Below are 14,335 nucleotides of genomic sequence, written 5' to 3' on the forward strand. Positions count from 1 at the left end.
ATTTTGATGATCTACTTGTAAATCACAGCATATCAACATTAAGGAAATGGAGGAACATATTCCTTATCAAGTCTGTGAGTGCACATGCATAGAGAAGTGTAGGATTGAACTAATTTTCTGTGAAATACCGTCTGAAAATCACATTAGTCTTGAAAGCACACAGATTATTGAAATTGTGGTTATTTTGAGCCTGAACTAAATAGATGAAACAATTCTCCATTTCATTCTGCTTGTGAATACACAGCCTTAAAATGACCAAATATTGATTGAAACCCACTTGTGAAGAAAGTGGGAATGAGAAAAATGATTATTCTCAGGAATTATATTTATTCCTTCATTTGGGGAAAACTCTTTGAGAAGAGATGTGTTAGTATATATTTTCTAGCTCATTATCAGATAACTGTTTTGAACATAAGATACTACTTTATATTCTTTTCTAAAACTCAATAGAATTCCATTTTAAAATATGAATATATATTCTTTGTTTTAGATAGTAATAATACATTTTACTCTTGAATATAAATGATATAGTTTTATCTTTTGAAGAAAGGTTGATTTCTCTTCTTTTAATAACATCACATCACCTCTACTTTCTTTCTGTTGAAAGGCATAGCTCACAATTGAATGGACTTAATATAGCATCATATTTAAAAGAGAATTATCTCAATGGCATATCCAATAAGTAGTCACTGTCTTAAAAAGTTACATTTGTAGAAACTTCTTATGTTAGGTGAAAATATTTGCATCCTTGAAAGGTTCCTTTCAAATAAATAGTTTTAGTATTATTTCAGATATTAAGCAGTTTTGATATAATTTATTCTTTTCACAGATACTTATTTACCTGGATGCATGGTTAGTGCATGACCAAAAAAAAACAATTCATCAGAGATAAATTTTTACCTTCTTGGTGGCTCTCTATGTATGTACAAGTAAAGAAAAAGCAAAAACATGTCTGTATGATGTGTGTGTACCAAATATGTGATTAAGTTGTATGTTTAAAAGTAAAATATAGGTACTTTAGGTACTTAACTCTTTCTATGGGAAATTATGTATAGTCTGAAGAACAGGTCATTCATATCCAATTTGAGTAAACTGTTTCCTCAGATATCATAATTGATATTTTTTTGGTAAAGAGCTACTTTTTTAATCACAATTTTATTTATTTCATGTTGGTTGCGCGTGGTCTTTGTTGCTGCCTGGGCTTTTCTCTAGTTGGGACTTCTCCTGAGTTGTGGTCCATAGGCTTCTCCTTGCAGTGGCTTCTTGTTGCAGATCACAGGCTCCAGGGCACACGGGCTTCAGTAGTTGCGGCCCCCGGGCTCTTGAGTACAGAATCAGTAGTTTTGGTGCACGGGCTTAGTTGCTCTGCAGCATGTTGGATCTTCCCAGATCAGGGTCGAACCCATGTCTCCTGTAGTGGCAGGCAGATTCTTTACCACTGAGCCACCAGGGAAGCCCCTAAAATTGATTTTTAAGCTATTTACATTTTCTGATATTGATTCAAGCAGCGTTTGCAGAGTAACATCATTGCTGTTTAGAGATATGCTTTCTCTCGTCTTCTCTTTCATATAATTTTCTTTGACATGGCCCTGAGGTTGCCTCTGATTGTTATCTTTTTACTATAATTTGGATAACAATGCTATCTTTGTCAAACAATGATTTTCTTTAGATGGGCACACTGGCAGTTTGTGAAGCAAGTGCTAATTTACTCTGTGGAACATAATCTTTGATCAGTTTTGACTAATGTTTATATTTGTGTTGTGGGAATATTTTTTAATGAAACATTCTCAAATGCTTTCATATTGTAAATCCCATTTTCTTCTATGAGCTAGTATTTTATTTTTCATGAGTGTGTTTATTAGAAGTCTTGAAATCTATTTCCCCATTCATTTTCATATTTATAAAAATATATTAATTATATTTATTTTATAATTTACAAGTAACGGTGGAAAATTTTGCTGGAGTAACATTTAGTCCCAAAAAGTACTAAAAAAAGGTATTTTCTCTATTAATCATATAAAATGTGTGTCTTCATAGCAACTCAAGTGTGGTTAGTATAGCATCTAAACATTGAGGAGTCGCTGCCTGGAGGGAAGGAGGTTAACAAGGCCAAATGTGCACCATCTAGTGGTGATACAGACATAGTGCAGCTTAATTTGACAAGATGGTCCCAGGGCCGTGGTTAACAGCTCAGATGCCTGCAGGAACCCGGCAGGTAGTCTATATGGGAGAAATGGATGGGAGAAAAATCAGTCAGCCATGTATATCACATCTCTATGGGCTTCTCTGGTGACTCAGTGGTAAAGAATCCGCCTGCCACTGCAGGATACGTGGGTTGAATTCCTAGGTTGGGGAAGATGCCCTGGAGAAGGAAATGACAACCCACTCCAGTATTCTTGCCTGGGAAATCCCGTGGATGGAGGAGCCCAGCAGGCTACAGTAGCGGAGGGTCGCAAAGCATCAGATATGCCTGAGTGATTAGCAACAACAGAGCTCACGTCTCTTTAATTATGGAACTGTGGTGTAAGCACATGACGAAATAAACAGGGTGTAGAAGAATATATTTTAAACTGAGAAGGAAAGAACAATGCAAGCTCTGTTACGAATTGCCCTAGGGAATGGCAAGTTCATGGCAAACCCAGCAGCTGATCTTTGGGTGCAGTTGATTGTTGTCGTTCAAGAACACAGCCACTGTGACTAGACCTTCCAGTTTTTTAAGAGAACCTGGAAATCTGATTTTGCATCTGAAATCTTCTGATTTTAGTATGTTGGCTCTTTGTCTTTTTTAGGTGTGACATGGCCTCACCTTAAATAACATCTTGGGGCTACATTTAGCCATTGTGAGATCTTTTCTTTTCTTTTTTTTTTTAAGAAAAGAGCTGAATTTATTGATTTTCATTTCTTTAAGAGGACAGAAAAGTTTTAGAATCTTCCAGCAACGTTGTGAAGTGAGACTGGATTTTAAAGTTACTGAATCACTGCTGGATTGGGTTTTGGTTGAAAATTCTTTTTATTTAACACTGTTTAAGATGCCAAGACTGTAGCTGTGAATAGGACAGACGCTTCTCGTTGGTCTCTCTTAGTGCTGCACCTTAAATGGAACACCCAGTAATGCAATCCCAGAGCATGGCCACTTTCTGCAGGCTTACAGTGAGATGTTTGGATGTAACTTTCGGTGTTATCTTGGTTCTTGAACTCCTTTAGGAATTTAAGTTCATGATTGATGTTACTTTGATTTATTTTTCTTATAACTTCCTACTGGGCAACTTGGGGTTCTTAAAAAATAGCACAAAAGTAGAGTTTGCAATACAGGGCAGGATGAAACACTGAGACAGCTGTTTGTTACTTTCTGTATTTCCCCAGAGCCCTTAACCTTGACCACATCTTTTGCCATCTGCACAGAGGAAGTGAATAGAGAGAAAAAAGGAAGAATGATCAGGATTCAGAATCCTTTGAACTTGTTCAAAAAGTAGGAGAGGCAGAGTGAAATGAAAGGAACCGCTAGTAGCGGTGTGGCCTAATTCCTTCTCCTAGGCCTTCTCTTTTCACTCTTTTAAACGTCACATTTAAAGGCAAGCATAGTCCCTCTGTTGCCCAACGGATCCCTACCACTCCTTCACTTCTCTGAGCTGATATGTGACTACTTTCTCATTTGTTCTTTCTGCTTCAGCTCCCCCGGTCTCCTTGTTCCACAATCACATCACATAAGATCCCTCTTACACCACCGTTCTGGTGTCCTGTCTGCCTGAAATAGTTTCCTCACAGATGGCCACTTACTCTTGACCTACTTGTCGTTGCTCCAGTGTCACTTTCTTAGGTCTGTCCTGATTGTCCCATTGAGAATTATACCCCCTGTATCCCAATCCCCTCTGGTTTGCTCTACTCCCCCCATCAAATACCACTCAGTACCTTTTAACGTAATATATGATTATTATGTTTATTTCATATCCTCTGTTAAAGCAAACGTAAGTACTCTGGGGGTAGAGATCTTTGTCTTGTTTGTTTACTGCTGTATCAGAAAACAATGTGTGTGATGTATGGGAACTCAGTATGTATTTTTTAGATGAAAGAATGTTGAAGTTCTTGTTCACTTAAATCTGTGCATACTTCCCGCAGTCTGCTGTAATGGAAAGGTTTCTTGCAACAAACTATATCATGTGTAAGCTTATGATCTATGTTGTCTTTGGACTTGGATTTGCCTGCGTGCTCACTCGTGTCCAACTCTTTGCGACCTTGTGGACTTTAGCCTGCCAGCCACCTCTGTCCATGGAATTTTCCAGGCAAGAATACTGGAGCAGGTTGCCATTTTCTTTTCCAGGGGATCTCCCCTACCCAGGGATCGAACCTGTGTCTCTTTGTGTCTCCTGCATTGGCAGATGGGCTGTTTACCAGCTGAACCACCAGGAAAAACCCATTTTTGTCTTTATTACTAGAAATACATGTTAAGATGAAAGAAATATTTCTTTGTTTGGTTCCTAAATGCATGTTAGAAGTAAAAAAAGTTTGAGTGTATGCTCTTAACATAGAGGGCAGTCACTTTGTATAGATAATTAGTATTAAAAACTGCAAAGAAAAAATGCACTTGCTTTTAGGGCAACAGAAAGAACCAAGAATATGAGGTCAAAAGGCCTGTAATGGATTCTGGTTACACCTAAAGTTATCTATTATTTCTGAGTGTCAGTTACCTTTTCTTTAAAATAGGAATAATAATAATAATAGAATCTGTCTTATTTACCTAATAAATGTTTGAGGATATGTTTTCCCTGTTAATCCATGCTTGTTTCCTTCAATTCCTATCTGAATTTGAGACTGGTTTATTTATCTGTTCACTTGACAGATCACCCTTTAACAGACAAGCTCCACAGGGAAAAGCCTGTGTCTTTGTTTTTTGGTGTTGTTTTCCCAACCTTGAACACAGCAGCATATGATAGTTGTTCAGTAAAAATATTGTTGAATGAATAATTAAGCAAATTTAAGACATGAAATTCACATGGCATAATAATAGTAAATCGGCTTGTAGTCAAGTGAAGTGAAGTGAAAGTCGCTCAGTCGTGTCCGACTCTTTGTGACCCCATTGACTATACAGTCCATGGAATTCTCCAGGCCAGAATACTGGAGTGGGTAGCCTTTGCCTTCTACAGGGGTTCATCCCAACCCAAGGATTGAACCCAGGTCTCCCGCATTGCAGGCAGATTCTTTACCAGCTGAGCCACAAGGGAAGCCCAAGAATACTGGAGTGGGTAGCCTATCCCTTCTCCAGTGGATCTTCCCAACCCGGAAATCGAACTGGAGTCTCATGCATGGCAGGCAGATTCTTTACCAAATGAACTATCAGGGAAGCCCTGTAGTCTATTACAATAGTCCAAAGATCAATTGTTATTGTCACCATCTAAACTCTTATCATCATCATCAATATGTATTACTCAGGCTTCTATAATCCACTACCAATGGGATGAGTGTCTTCTAGGGTTGCTCCTATAACTTACAAGTTTAGTGAATTAATACAGAGGACACTTTGCTGATCTGATGATGTCGTTACAGGTCTCTAAGCTGGCTGGCGTTTTGGTCAAGCATGGTGTCAAGAAGGGTGACACTGTGGTTATCTACATGCCCATGATCCCACAGGCGATGTATGCCATGCTGGCCTGTGCCAGGATAGGCGCCATCCACAGTCTCATATTTGGGGGATTTGCATCCAAAGAACTAAGCACTCGCATTGATCATGCGAAGGTAAGTGTTTTACCTGGGGAAATCAAGCACTAACCACGTATGGTCCAGCTGTGTTTATCTGCAAATGAACCATGCAAGAGTGATTGTGTTTACTAGACCCTCTCATCAAATGAGATAAAGCTGACTTTTTATTTGGCATACACTCTTAACCAAAATTTTATTTTTGAGTCAGTCCTATGTGAAAGATATCATTCTAAATACTGTGAAGAGTATAACACATAAGGTGCAAGTCTTTCAAGTTAACTTTCCATTTACATTTGGATGCATAAGACATTTAAGAAAAATAATAACTAATATACTCATTCAGCATATATTCATTAAGCTTCCACTCTATGTCTGGTACTCTCCTTGGAACTGGTTAATAAATGATACTTATCACATGGAGAACTAGGGACCCATGACTACTTTTATAACCTATACATTTCCACGAATGGTGGTATATAGCACAGTGGTTAAGAGGGAGGGTCAGGGATGGGCGAAGTTATACATTTAGTTGGGGTACTGACGTCACAAACTTGAAAGGCTGTTGTCACAAATCATTGAGATATTGAACTTAAAATACTTAACATGGAGTCTGGCATATAGTACCCATTAAAAAAAGGTTAGCTGTTGTTATTCTATGAATTTAGAGCAGGGATTGGCAAACTTTTTTCTGTAAGTTACAAGGTAATAAATATTTTAGGCATTGTGGGTCACATGTGAGCTTCTGTTGAAACTATAGAGCTGTGTTGTTGTAGCACTTAAGCCCTACAGAAGCGAAGGGCATGCAGTGTCCCAACAACGCTTTACAGAATGTAATTTGGGCAGGATTGGGCTCTGAATCATAGTTTGCAGACCTCTAATTTAGAGACAGGAATGATATCTCTTAGTTGGGGTGGCTGAAGAAGGCTTCCCGAAAGAGGTGAGATTTGAGTTGTATAATATCTTGGTTATGATTCAGCTAGTTGAAAAGAATGATATAGTCAGATCCAAAAGGTGAGAAAAAGAATAAGAGGCTAGTACTAGAGGCAGGAAAGGGTAAAATCCTTTTGAAGGACAGAAAATAGATCCATGTGATTGAAGAGGAAGAGAAGGTGAGCTTGTAAAGGCAGTTTTTGTCTGAGTTGCATCCTGTAGATGCTGACCAACCAAGTTTTTGAGCAGGTGACTGTCGTGTTTTGAGCAATGTTAAGAGGAGGCAAGCCTTGCAATTTGGTGTGAGTAGGAGAAAGGCTGGAATGGGAACCTTTGGTCGATGGTCTCTTTGTGAATCATTGGCCAGTGAGCGACGTACAGGAGAGGAATAGCAGTGGGAAGGTTAAAGAAGGACTGCCATTATGAGAGTAGGAGATGATTGATCTGGAGAGTTTTACAAGCGCAGGATGAGACATTCTTAACAAAAAGGGAACTAATATACACTGAGGGTCCCCTGAGTGCTAGGCAGGGAGTGAGGTTTTACACATGTGATTTCATCTGGTAATAGATCAGTTATTAGAACTAGGAAGCTGATTTGCACACAAATTGGCTGGATTTTTTTTTTTTTTTCCTCTCTCCTTTTAGAAACATGTTGAGTTAGTCCTTTGAAGGGAAGTCTAGGGAGAAATGTGTCAAATTTCCAACTGCAAATCAATGGGCAGTTGGAGACTTCTCTAGTTTTTTAGCTATAGAAAGTCTTGAACAGCTTTTGGGCATTTGGGTTGGAAAGATCTCCTGGAGAAAAGAATGGCTACCCTCTCCAGTATTCTTGCCTGGAGAATTCCATGGACAGAGGAGCCTGGCAGGTTACAGATCATGGGATCAAAAAAGTCAGATACAGTTGGGCAGCTAACACATGAGATGCACTGTTTTTTAGAAAAAGCTTTTATATGACATGGGGAAAAATATATATACACACATGTCATAAGAATTTATAAAACTTATGCCGCATTACTGGCATTTTTCATTCATAATAACACACACATACACACACACATGCACATACACACACATGCACCCTAATCTTGTTAAGAAGTTTAGGCAATAAGTGTGTGTTCTTACAGACAAGACTTTTGAGCACGTCAAATTAATGATGAGAAGATGGAGACAGCAATACATACCTGAGATATTTGAATATAGTTAATATTTGAAACCAGGAATGATTTTGATGTCATGATTTTCATCTAAATAGCTTGAAAAAAGTTTTATTTTAATAGATGAAGATGGGAAGAATGTATTCTGACTGAGATGGAATAAAACCTGAATAAAAGGCTGTTAATAAAAATGCAAAAAGAATGATTTTCTAGAGGAAGAGTCTAATCTTGACTTTATTAATTTATTCAACCTTTGATATATTCTATACATGTTTTTAATTTGATGTGTAACTTTCATTTATTCAGAATTCTAATCATAGGGGGTGTTATCTAAAGTTATTTTTGTACATATTACAGACATTAATATGTGAATTGTATTCAAATATCTGACCTTTAAACATATAATAAAAGGATACATGATTTACTTTTTCATTTCTTTCCTTTTTTTTTTTTTTTTTGCTTTTAAAAGGCAGCTTGAAATAGTGGAAAGAGGAACATTTTGAAATCAGTTGGAACTAGCCCTCTTTCTGATTCCACCACTTATAAGCTGAGGCTCACTCTGCCACCAGCACTGGACCTCAGTTCCGTGAATATTAAATGATATTGAAAACTAGAAAGTGCTATCTATGCATATATTTGGCATAATATTAACCTTCCCTAGAGGAAACATATTGTAACCAGAAATCAAAATTCAGGAATAGATGTACCTTCTGGGATTGATTTTTCTGTCTCCTGAATCATTTATCTGTCTCCTTTGCTTTGGATTTCTCTGTGAAGAAGCAGTGTACTTAAAAGAACAAGGACATGCTTGTTTTGTAAATTACTGGGAATTTTGGTTCCTTGCCACAGGTATTTTGTTGAGACCTTATGTTATGACAAGCATTGCACCAGGCGTAGGAGACAGGGGGGTGCTGGGGCCCAGATTTGTCCGTGGCGAGCTTCCTGTGCAGAGGTGGGGATGGAGGAGCACCTTGACTCTAGACGGATGTCTGAGGCCTGCTCAGAACCTACCAAGGAGGGAAGGCTGACCGAAATCTTTCGGCTATACCTGCGCATATCTTGAAGAATGACTAGCCAATTGTCGGGCAAAGAAAGTGCCAAGTGTGGCTTAATGACAAGAGCAGACACAAGACTCAGTGGGACTTGAAACTTAAATCATTTGAGGGCCCTTTTAAGAAACATATGACACATTTACAATATAATATTTCATGAAAATGAGTATGCATTTGAAATGAGAAAGAATCATAAAATAAGTATTAGCGATTCCAGTCTCTTCCTTCGGGGTCACTTTAGGTGTTTAAGCAGAGAAGCTTACATGAAAAACCTTAGAAATGCTTATTGATAGCAGTCAGGCTGGTCTCACCCCTCTAAGAAATACTACAACTTCAGTAACAACCAGCTGTTATGTGGGCGTATGCAAGTGAGGGGACTCTAAGATTCCACTTCACTGGTTCATGGCAGATTTACATCTGCGTGGCTTAATGAATTCTTTGGAAAGTATTTTTTTTAACAGCTCCTGTTTGTTAGCCTAAAGCATCTTTGAAGGTGGAGTTCTGAACAGGTAAGTGAGATTTATGTGGAAGTGGTTAGGGCCATAACGTTTAAAAATAGTTGGTTGGTTTTCAGGCCATTTATACACGAGAGAACAGAATCATTTCTAAAGAAATGTTTGTCAGCGTATACCTGAAATATTGTGATTGCCTTAACTAGGACGGTTCAGCTTTGTCATTTATTTGTTTTTCATTGTAGCCCAAGCTGGTTGTTACAGCATCATTCGGCATTGAACCCGGAAGGAAGGTGGAATACATACCACTTGTAGAAGAAGCGCTGAGAATAGGACAACACAAGCCAGATAAAGTTCTCATCTATAATCGTCCAAATACGGTAATCTGAATTTTGAATTTGGTTCTTGCTATGGTGGTGTGCTAAGGATGATTCTTGTTGACTATTTGACAGGAGCACTTGATTTATAAACTCTTAAGTATCCTTTGTGAATGTCACTATTTGGGGCAAAAAAGAATGACATTTTCTGTCTTTATAAAAAAACTAATTTAAAACAAAAAGATTGAAACATAGAAATATCTGTAATATTAATGAGTTGGATCCAATGAATAGTCTATTGTGGTGTCCTTTATTGATTTACACTATAGCTATAATAATAATATAGTTAACCCAATGCAGGGTTTAAGGACCCCAGCCCCCAGACAGTTGAAAGTCTGCTTGTAACTTTTGACTCTCCCATGAATTTAACTGTTGTTGACTGGAAGCCTTACCAATAAAATAACCAATCTATTAGCACATTTTGTATGTTATATGTATTATATGCTATATTCTTACAATAAAGTAGGCTAGAGAAAAGAACTGTATTTATCTGAATTATATTTATCCATATTGTAAGTTTATGTACCTGCATCAATATTGTCTTATATGATATAAAATACCACAGATGTACTATATATTATAACACTAGACATCAAAAATGAAAAGATAATGTGAAAAAGAAATTCATATTTAGTTACAGATGTCATAATTCATGCATTCACAGCAAAGAAGCAACAATACAATTGTTTCATGATAGCCTGGCCTATACACTAATGAATGAAATATACAGTTTTTATGGCATATGGCATGGCCTTATAGTCATATTCATTGGAAACATTGTTAAATTAAAAAAAAATCAGTTCCCTGTGATGATAGACTGATGCCCAGTTTCTCTAAGTACCGGAGAAAGAAGTATACTATACAGTAATGTAATTCTAAGTTGGGAAACAGTAGGAACTGTTTTTTAATAATACTACCACATTATTAATTGTATATTAAGTATCACTTACTTTATGACTATATAAAGACAAACTAGTATCTCCACTTATGCATTCATGACATAACTTTTTCTTAAATTTTTCAATAATCTAAGTAGTATGGTTCATTTGAGAGTTTTTCAAATTGCTATAAATCTTCAAAAATTTTTTCAATATATTTACTGAAAAAAATCTACATGTAAGTGGACCCTTGCTTTTCAAACCTGTATTGTTCAAGGCTCAACTATACTAGAAACATTTACTGACAGCTTACCGTATAATTTTTAAGACACTCCATTCATGGATAATTTTTTTTAAATTTCCTGATAACTTTATGAGCTTGGCATTATTCCTGTTTTAAAGAAGAGGAATCCAAGGAAAAGAGAGATAAAGTAACTTGTCTAGCTAGCATCAGGGTCATGATCTGAATGCATGCATTCTGACAGTATGCTTAATCTCGCAGCTACCTAGTCTTGTGGTGAGGTATGATTAATTTCTTTTTAAAATGTCTTTTAAAAACTTTAGAAAAAGTTATTGGTCTGGAAATAAAGACTATGTTCAGGAAAACAAAATATTAATATTCTAAACAGATAAATTATCTATGATCCATGAAGGAAGAAAAAGCAGTATAATACATAAATGACTGTGTTTTACAATGCTTTTCCTAGTAAATTTGCCCAAATAATCAGCTTACTTCTGCATCCCTAGCTAGGTCTCCAGCTATTTATAGTTAGACTCACTGGGGTTTCTAGCAGATTAAAATTTTTTACAGAAGGAAAATTGCAAGTGTGCAAGGAATCATGTATAATTTGTAGAACTCTTGAGAGGTTATCTGTGGAAAAATGCTTAAATGACAAGATATAAGAACAGAGAGCATTAGAGCTCTCTCAGTTTGATTACCACCTAGGAAGTCCCATTACCACTTTTCACTCCAGTGTAGTTTGAGTAGTCTGTGGTTCTTCATGAAAGGCTGCACTCAGGGATTTTAATATTTTCAGTGTCTTGAAGAAGAATTATAAATTTCTTTCAGATGACCTCCAGCATGTTTTTAAAAAAGGCTTGTTGCTGTTGAGTCAAGGAATGTAAAGTCAGTAATACAGAAGGCTTTGAGTAAGAAAAGCTTAGGGGAAGGGTTCAGTTCAGTCAGTTCAGTCGCTCAGTCGCGTCCGACTCTTTGCGACCCCATGAACTGCAGCACGCCAGGCCTCCCTGTCCATCACCAACTCCTGGAGTCCACACAAACCCATGTCCATCAAGTCGGTGATGCCATCCAGCCATCTCATCCTCTGTCGTCCCCTTCTCCTCCTGCCCCCAATCCCTCCCAGCATCAGGGTCTTTTCCAATGAGTCAGCTCTTTGCATCAGGTGGCCAAAGTACTGGAGTTTCAGCTTCAGCATCAGTCCTTCCAATGAACACCCAGGACTGATCTCCTTTAGGATGGACTGGCTGGATCTCCTTGCAGTCCAAGGGACTCTCAAGAGTCTTCTCCAACACTACAGTTCAAAAACATCAATTCTTCGGCACTCAGCTTTCTTCACCGTCCAATTCTTACATCCACACATGACTACTGGAAAAACCATAGCCTTGACAAGATGGACCTTTGTTGGCAAAGTAATGTCTCTGCTTTTTAATATGCTATCCAGGTTGGTCATAACTTCCCTTCCAAAGAGTAACTGTCTTTTAATTTCATGGCTGCAATCACCATCTGCAGTGATTTTAGAGCCTAAAAAATGAAGTCTGAAACTGTTTCCACTGTTTCCTCATCTATTTCCCATGAAGTGATGGGACCAGATGCCATGATCTTAGTTTTCTGAATGTTGAGCTTTAAGCCAATTTTTTCACTCTCCTCCGTCACTTTCATCAAGAGGCTTTTTAGTTCCTCTTCACTTTCTACCATAAGGATGGTGTCGTCTGCGTATCTGAGGTTATTGATATTTCTCCTGGCAATCTTGATTCCAGCTTGTAATGGTAAAAGAGCAATATTGCATAGGAACCTGGAATGTTAGGTCCATGAATCAAGGCAAATTGGAAGTGGTCAAACAGGAGATGGCAAGAGTGAATGTTGACATTCTAGGAATCAATGAACTAAGATGGACTGGAATGGGTGAATTTAACTCAGATGACCATTATATCTACTACTGTGGGCAGGAATCCCTTAGAAGAAATGGAGTAGCCATCATGGTCAACAAAGGAGTCTGAAATGCAGTACTTGGATGCAATCTCAAACATGACAGAATGATCTCTGTTTGTTTCCAAGGCACACCATTCAATATCATGGTAATCCAAGCCTATGCCCCAACCAGTAATGCTGAAGAAGCTGAAGTTGAATGGTTCTATGAAGACCTACAAGACCTTTTAGAACTAACACCGAAAAAAGATGTCCTTTTCATTATAGGGGACTGGAATGCAGAAGTAGGAAGTCAGGAAACACCTGGAGTAACAGGCAAATTTGGCCTTGGAGTACAGAATGAAGCAGGGCAAAGGCTAATAGAGTTTTGCCAAGAGAACACACTGGTCATAGCAAACACCCTCTTCCAACAACACAAGAGAAGACTCTACACATGGACATCACCAGATGGTCAATACCGAAATCAGATTGATTATATTCTTTGCAGCCAAAGATGGAGAAGCTCTATACAGTCAGCAAAAACAAGACCGGGAGCTGACTGTGGCTCAGATCATGAGCTCCTTATTGCCAAATTCAGGGGAAGGGTAGGAACACACACAAGTGTTCAGTGTGTGTGTATGCTATTCACACATGTATGAATTCATGTAGAATTTACAAAGAACTTAAGGATAGGCCCAAAGTACTTTCAGATGTTCTTTATTCAATTCTTACATTCTTACAAACCAGTAAAGTAGATGTTATTACTGGCCCCGTTTTACAGATGAAAAAACTGGGTCATTGTCAGGTCACACCACAAAGTCACAGCCAATAAGTGGTAGAGCCAAGATTTAAACTCAGTTTAATGACTTTTAACCGATGAGCTGTTTTCTTTTGCTTTGTAAATGCTGTGGATATGGATATGTTTCCAATCAGATTTTTCTCAAGCAAATATCATCTTTTACCTTTTTTATTATTAATATTTGCATACATCTCTATTTGACATTCACATCTTAATACAATATTATGCATACTATAGGCACTCAGATTATTATTATTTTAATTTTTGAGATATAATTTAATACATTAAGATGGACAGATCATAAGAGTACATTTTGATGCATTTTCAAAATTGCATGCACCTGTATAACTCCATCCAAATCAAGATAGAGAAGTTTTCCAGATTTCTTCCTTTTTCCAGTCAACAATTCCCCATTCCTAGAGGCACATGCTTTCTGATTTGTACTGTCATAGATTTTTTGTTGTTGTTGTTCATTCCCAAGCTTCAAATAGATCAAATCATACCATGCATACACTTTTATGTCTCCCTTCTTTTGTTCAATATAATGTTCTTAAGATACATTTCTTGTGTGTCAGGTACTAATAGTTCATTGTTTTTTACTGTTGAGTAGTATTTCATAGCATGAATATATAAAAAATTATTTTTCTATCCTGCTATTTATGGAAATTTGGGTTATTTCCACTTTGGAGCTATTATGACTAAAGCTGCTATGAACATTCTTAATCAGGTCTGTGTGTGGATCATGTGTTTCCATTTCTCTTATGTAAATATCTAGAGGTAGCATTGCTGATTCATATAGTAGATGTATATTTGACTTTACTAAGAACTTTGACACAATTTTACATAGTGGACA

The 14,335-nt window shown here is 37.4% G+C and overlaps 1 protein-coding gene across 2 annotated transcripts in view; it reads left to right on the forward strand.

The window, feature by feature from the left end:
• Positions 1-14,335, forward strand: part of ACSS3 (acyl-CoA synthetase short chain family member 3) — a 162,613-nt gene that overhangs the window by 45,926 nt on the left and 102,352 nt on the right. For both annotated transcript variants that reach the window (XM_043880529.1, XM_043880518.1), the window contains exons 3-4: positions 5,542-5,730; positions 9,528-9,662. In XM_043880529.1, coding sequence (XP_043736464.1) covers positions 5,542-5,730; positions 9,528-9,662 — 324 coding nt within the window. The remainder of the gene's footprint in view (positions 1-5,541; positions 5,731-9,527; positions 9,663-14,335) is intronic.

Source organism: Cervus elaphus, chromosome 3 (genome assembly GCF_910594005.1).
Source record: "Cervus elaphus chromosome 3, mCerEla1.1, whole genome shotgun sequence".
Lineage (NCBI taxonomy): Eukaryota > Metazoa > Chordata > Mammalia > Artiodactyla > Cervidae > Cervus > Cervus elaphus.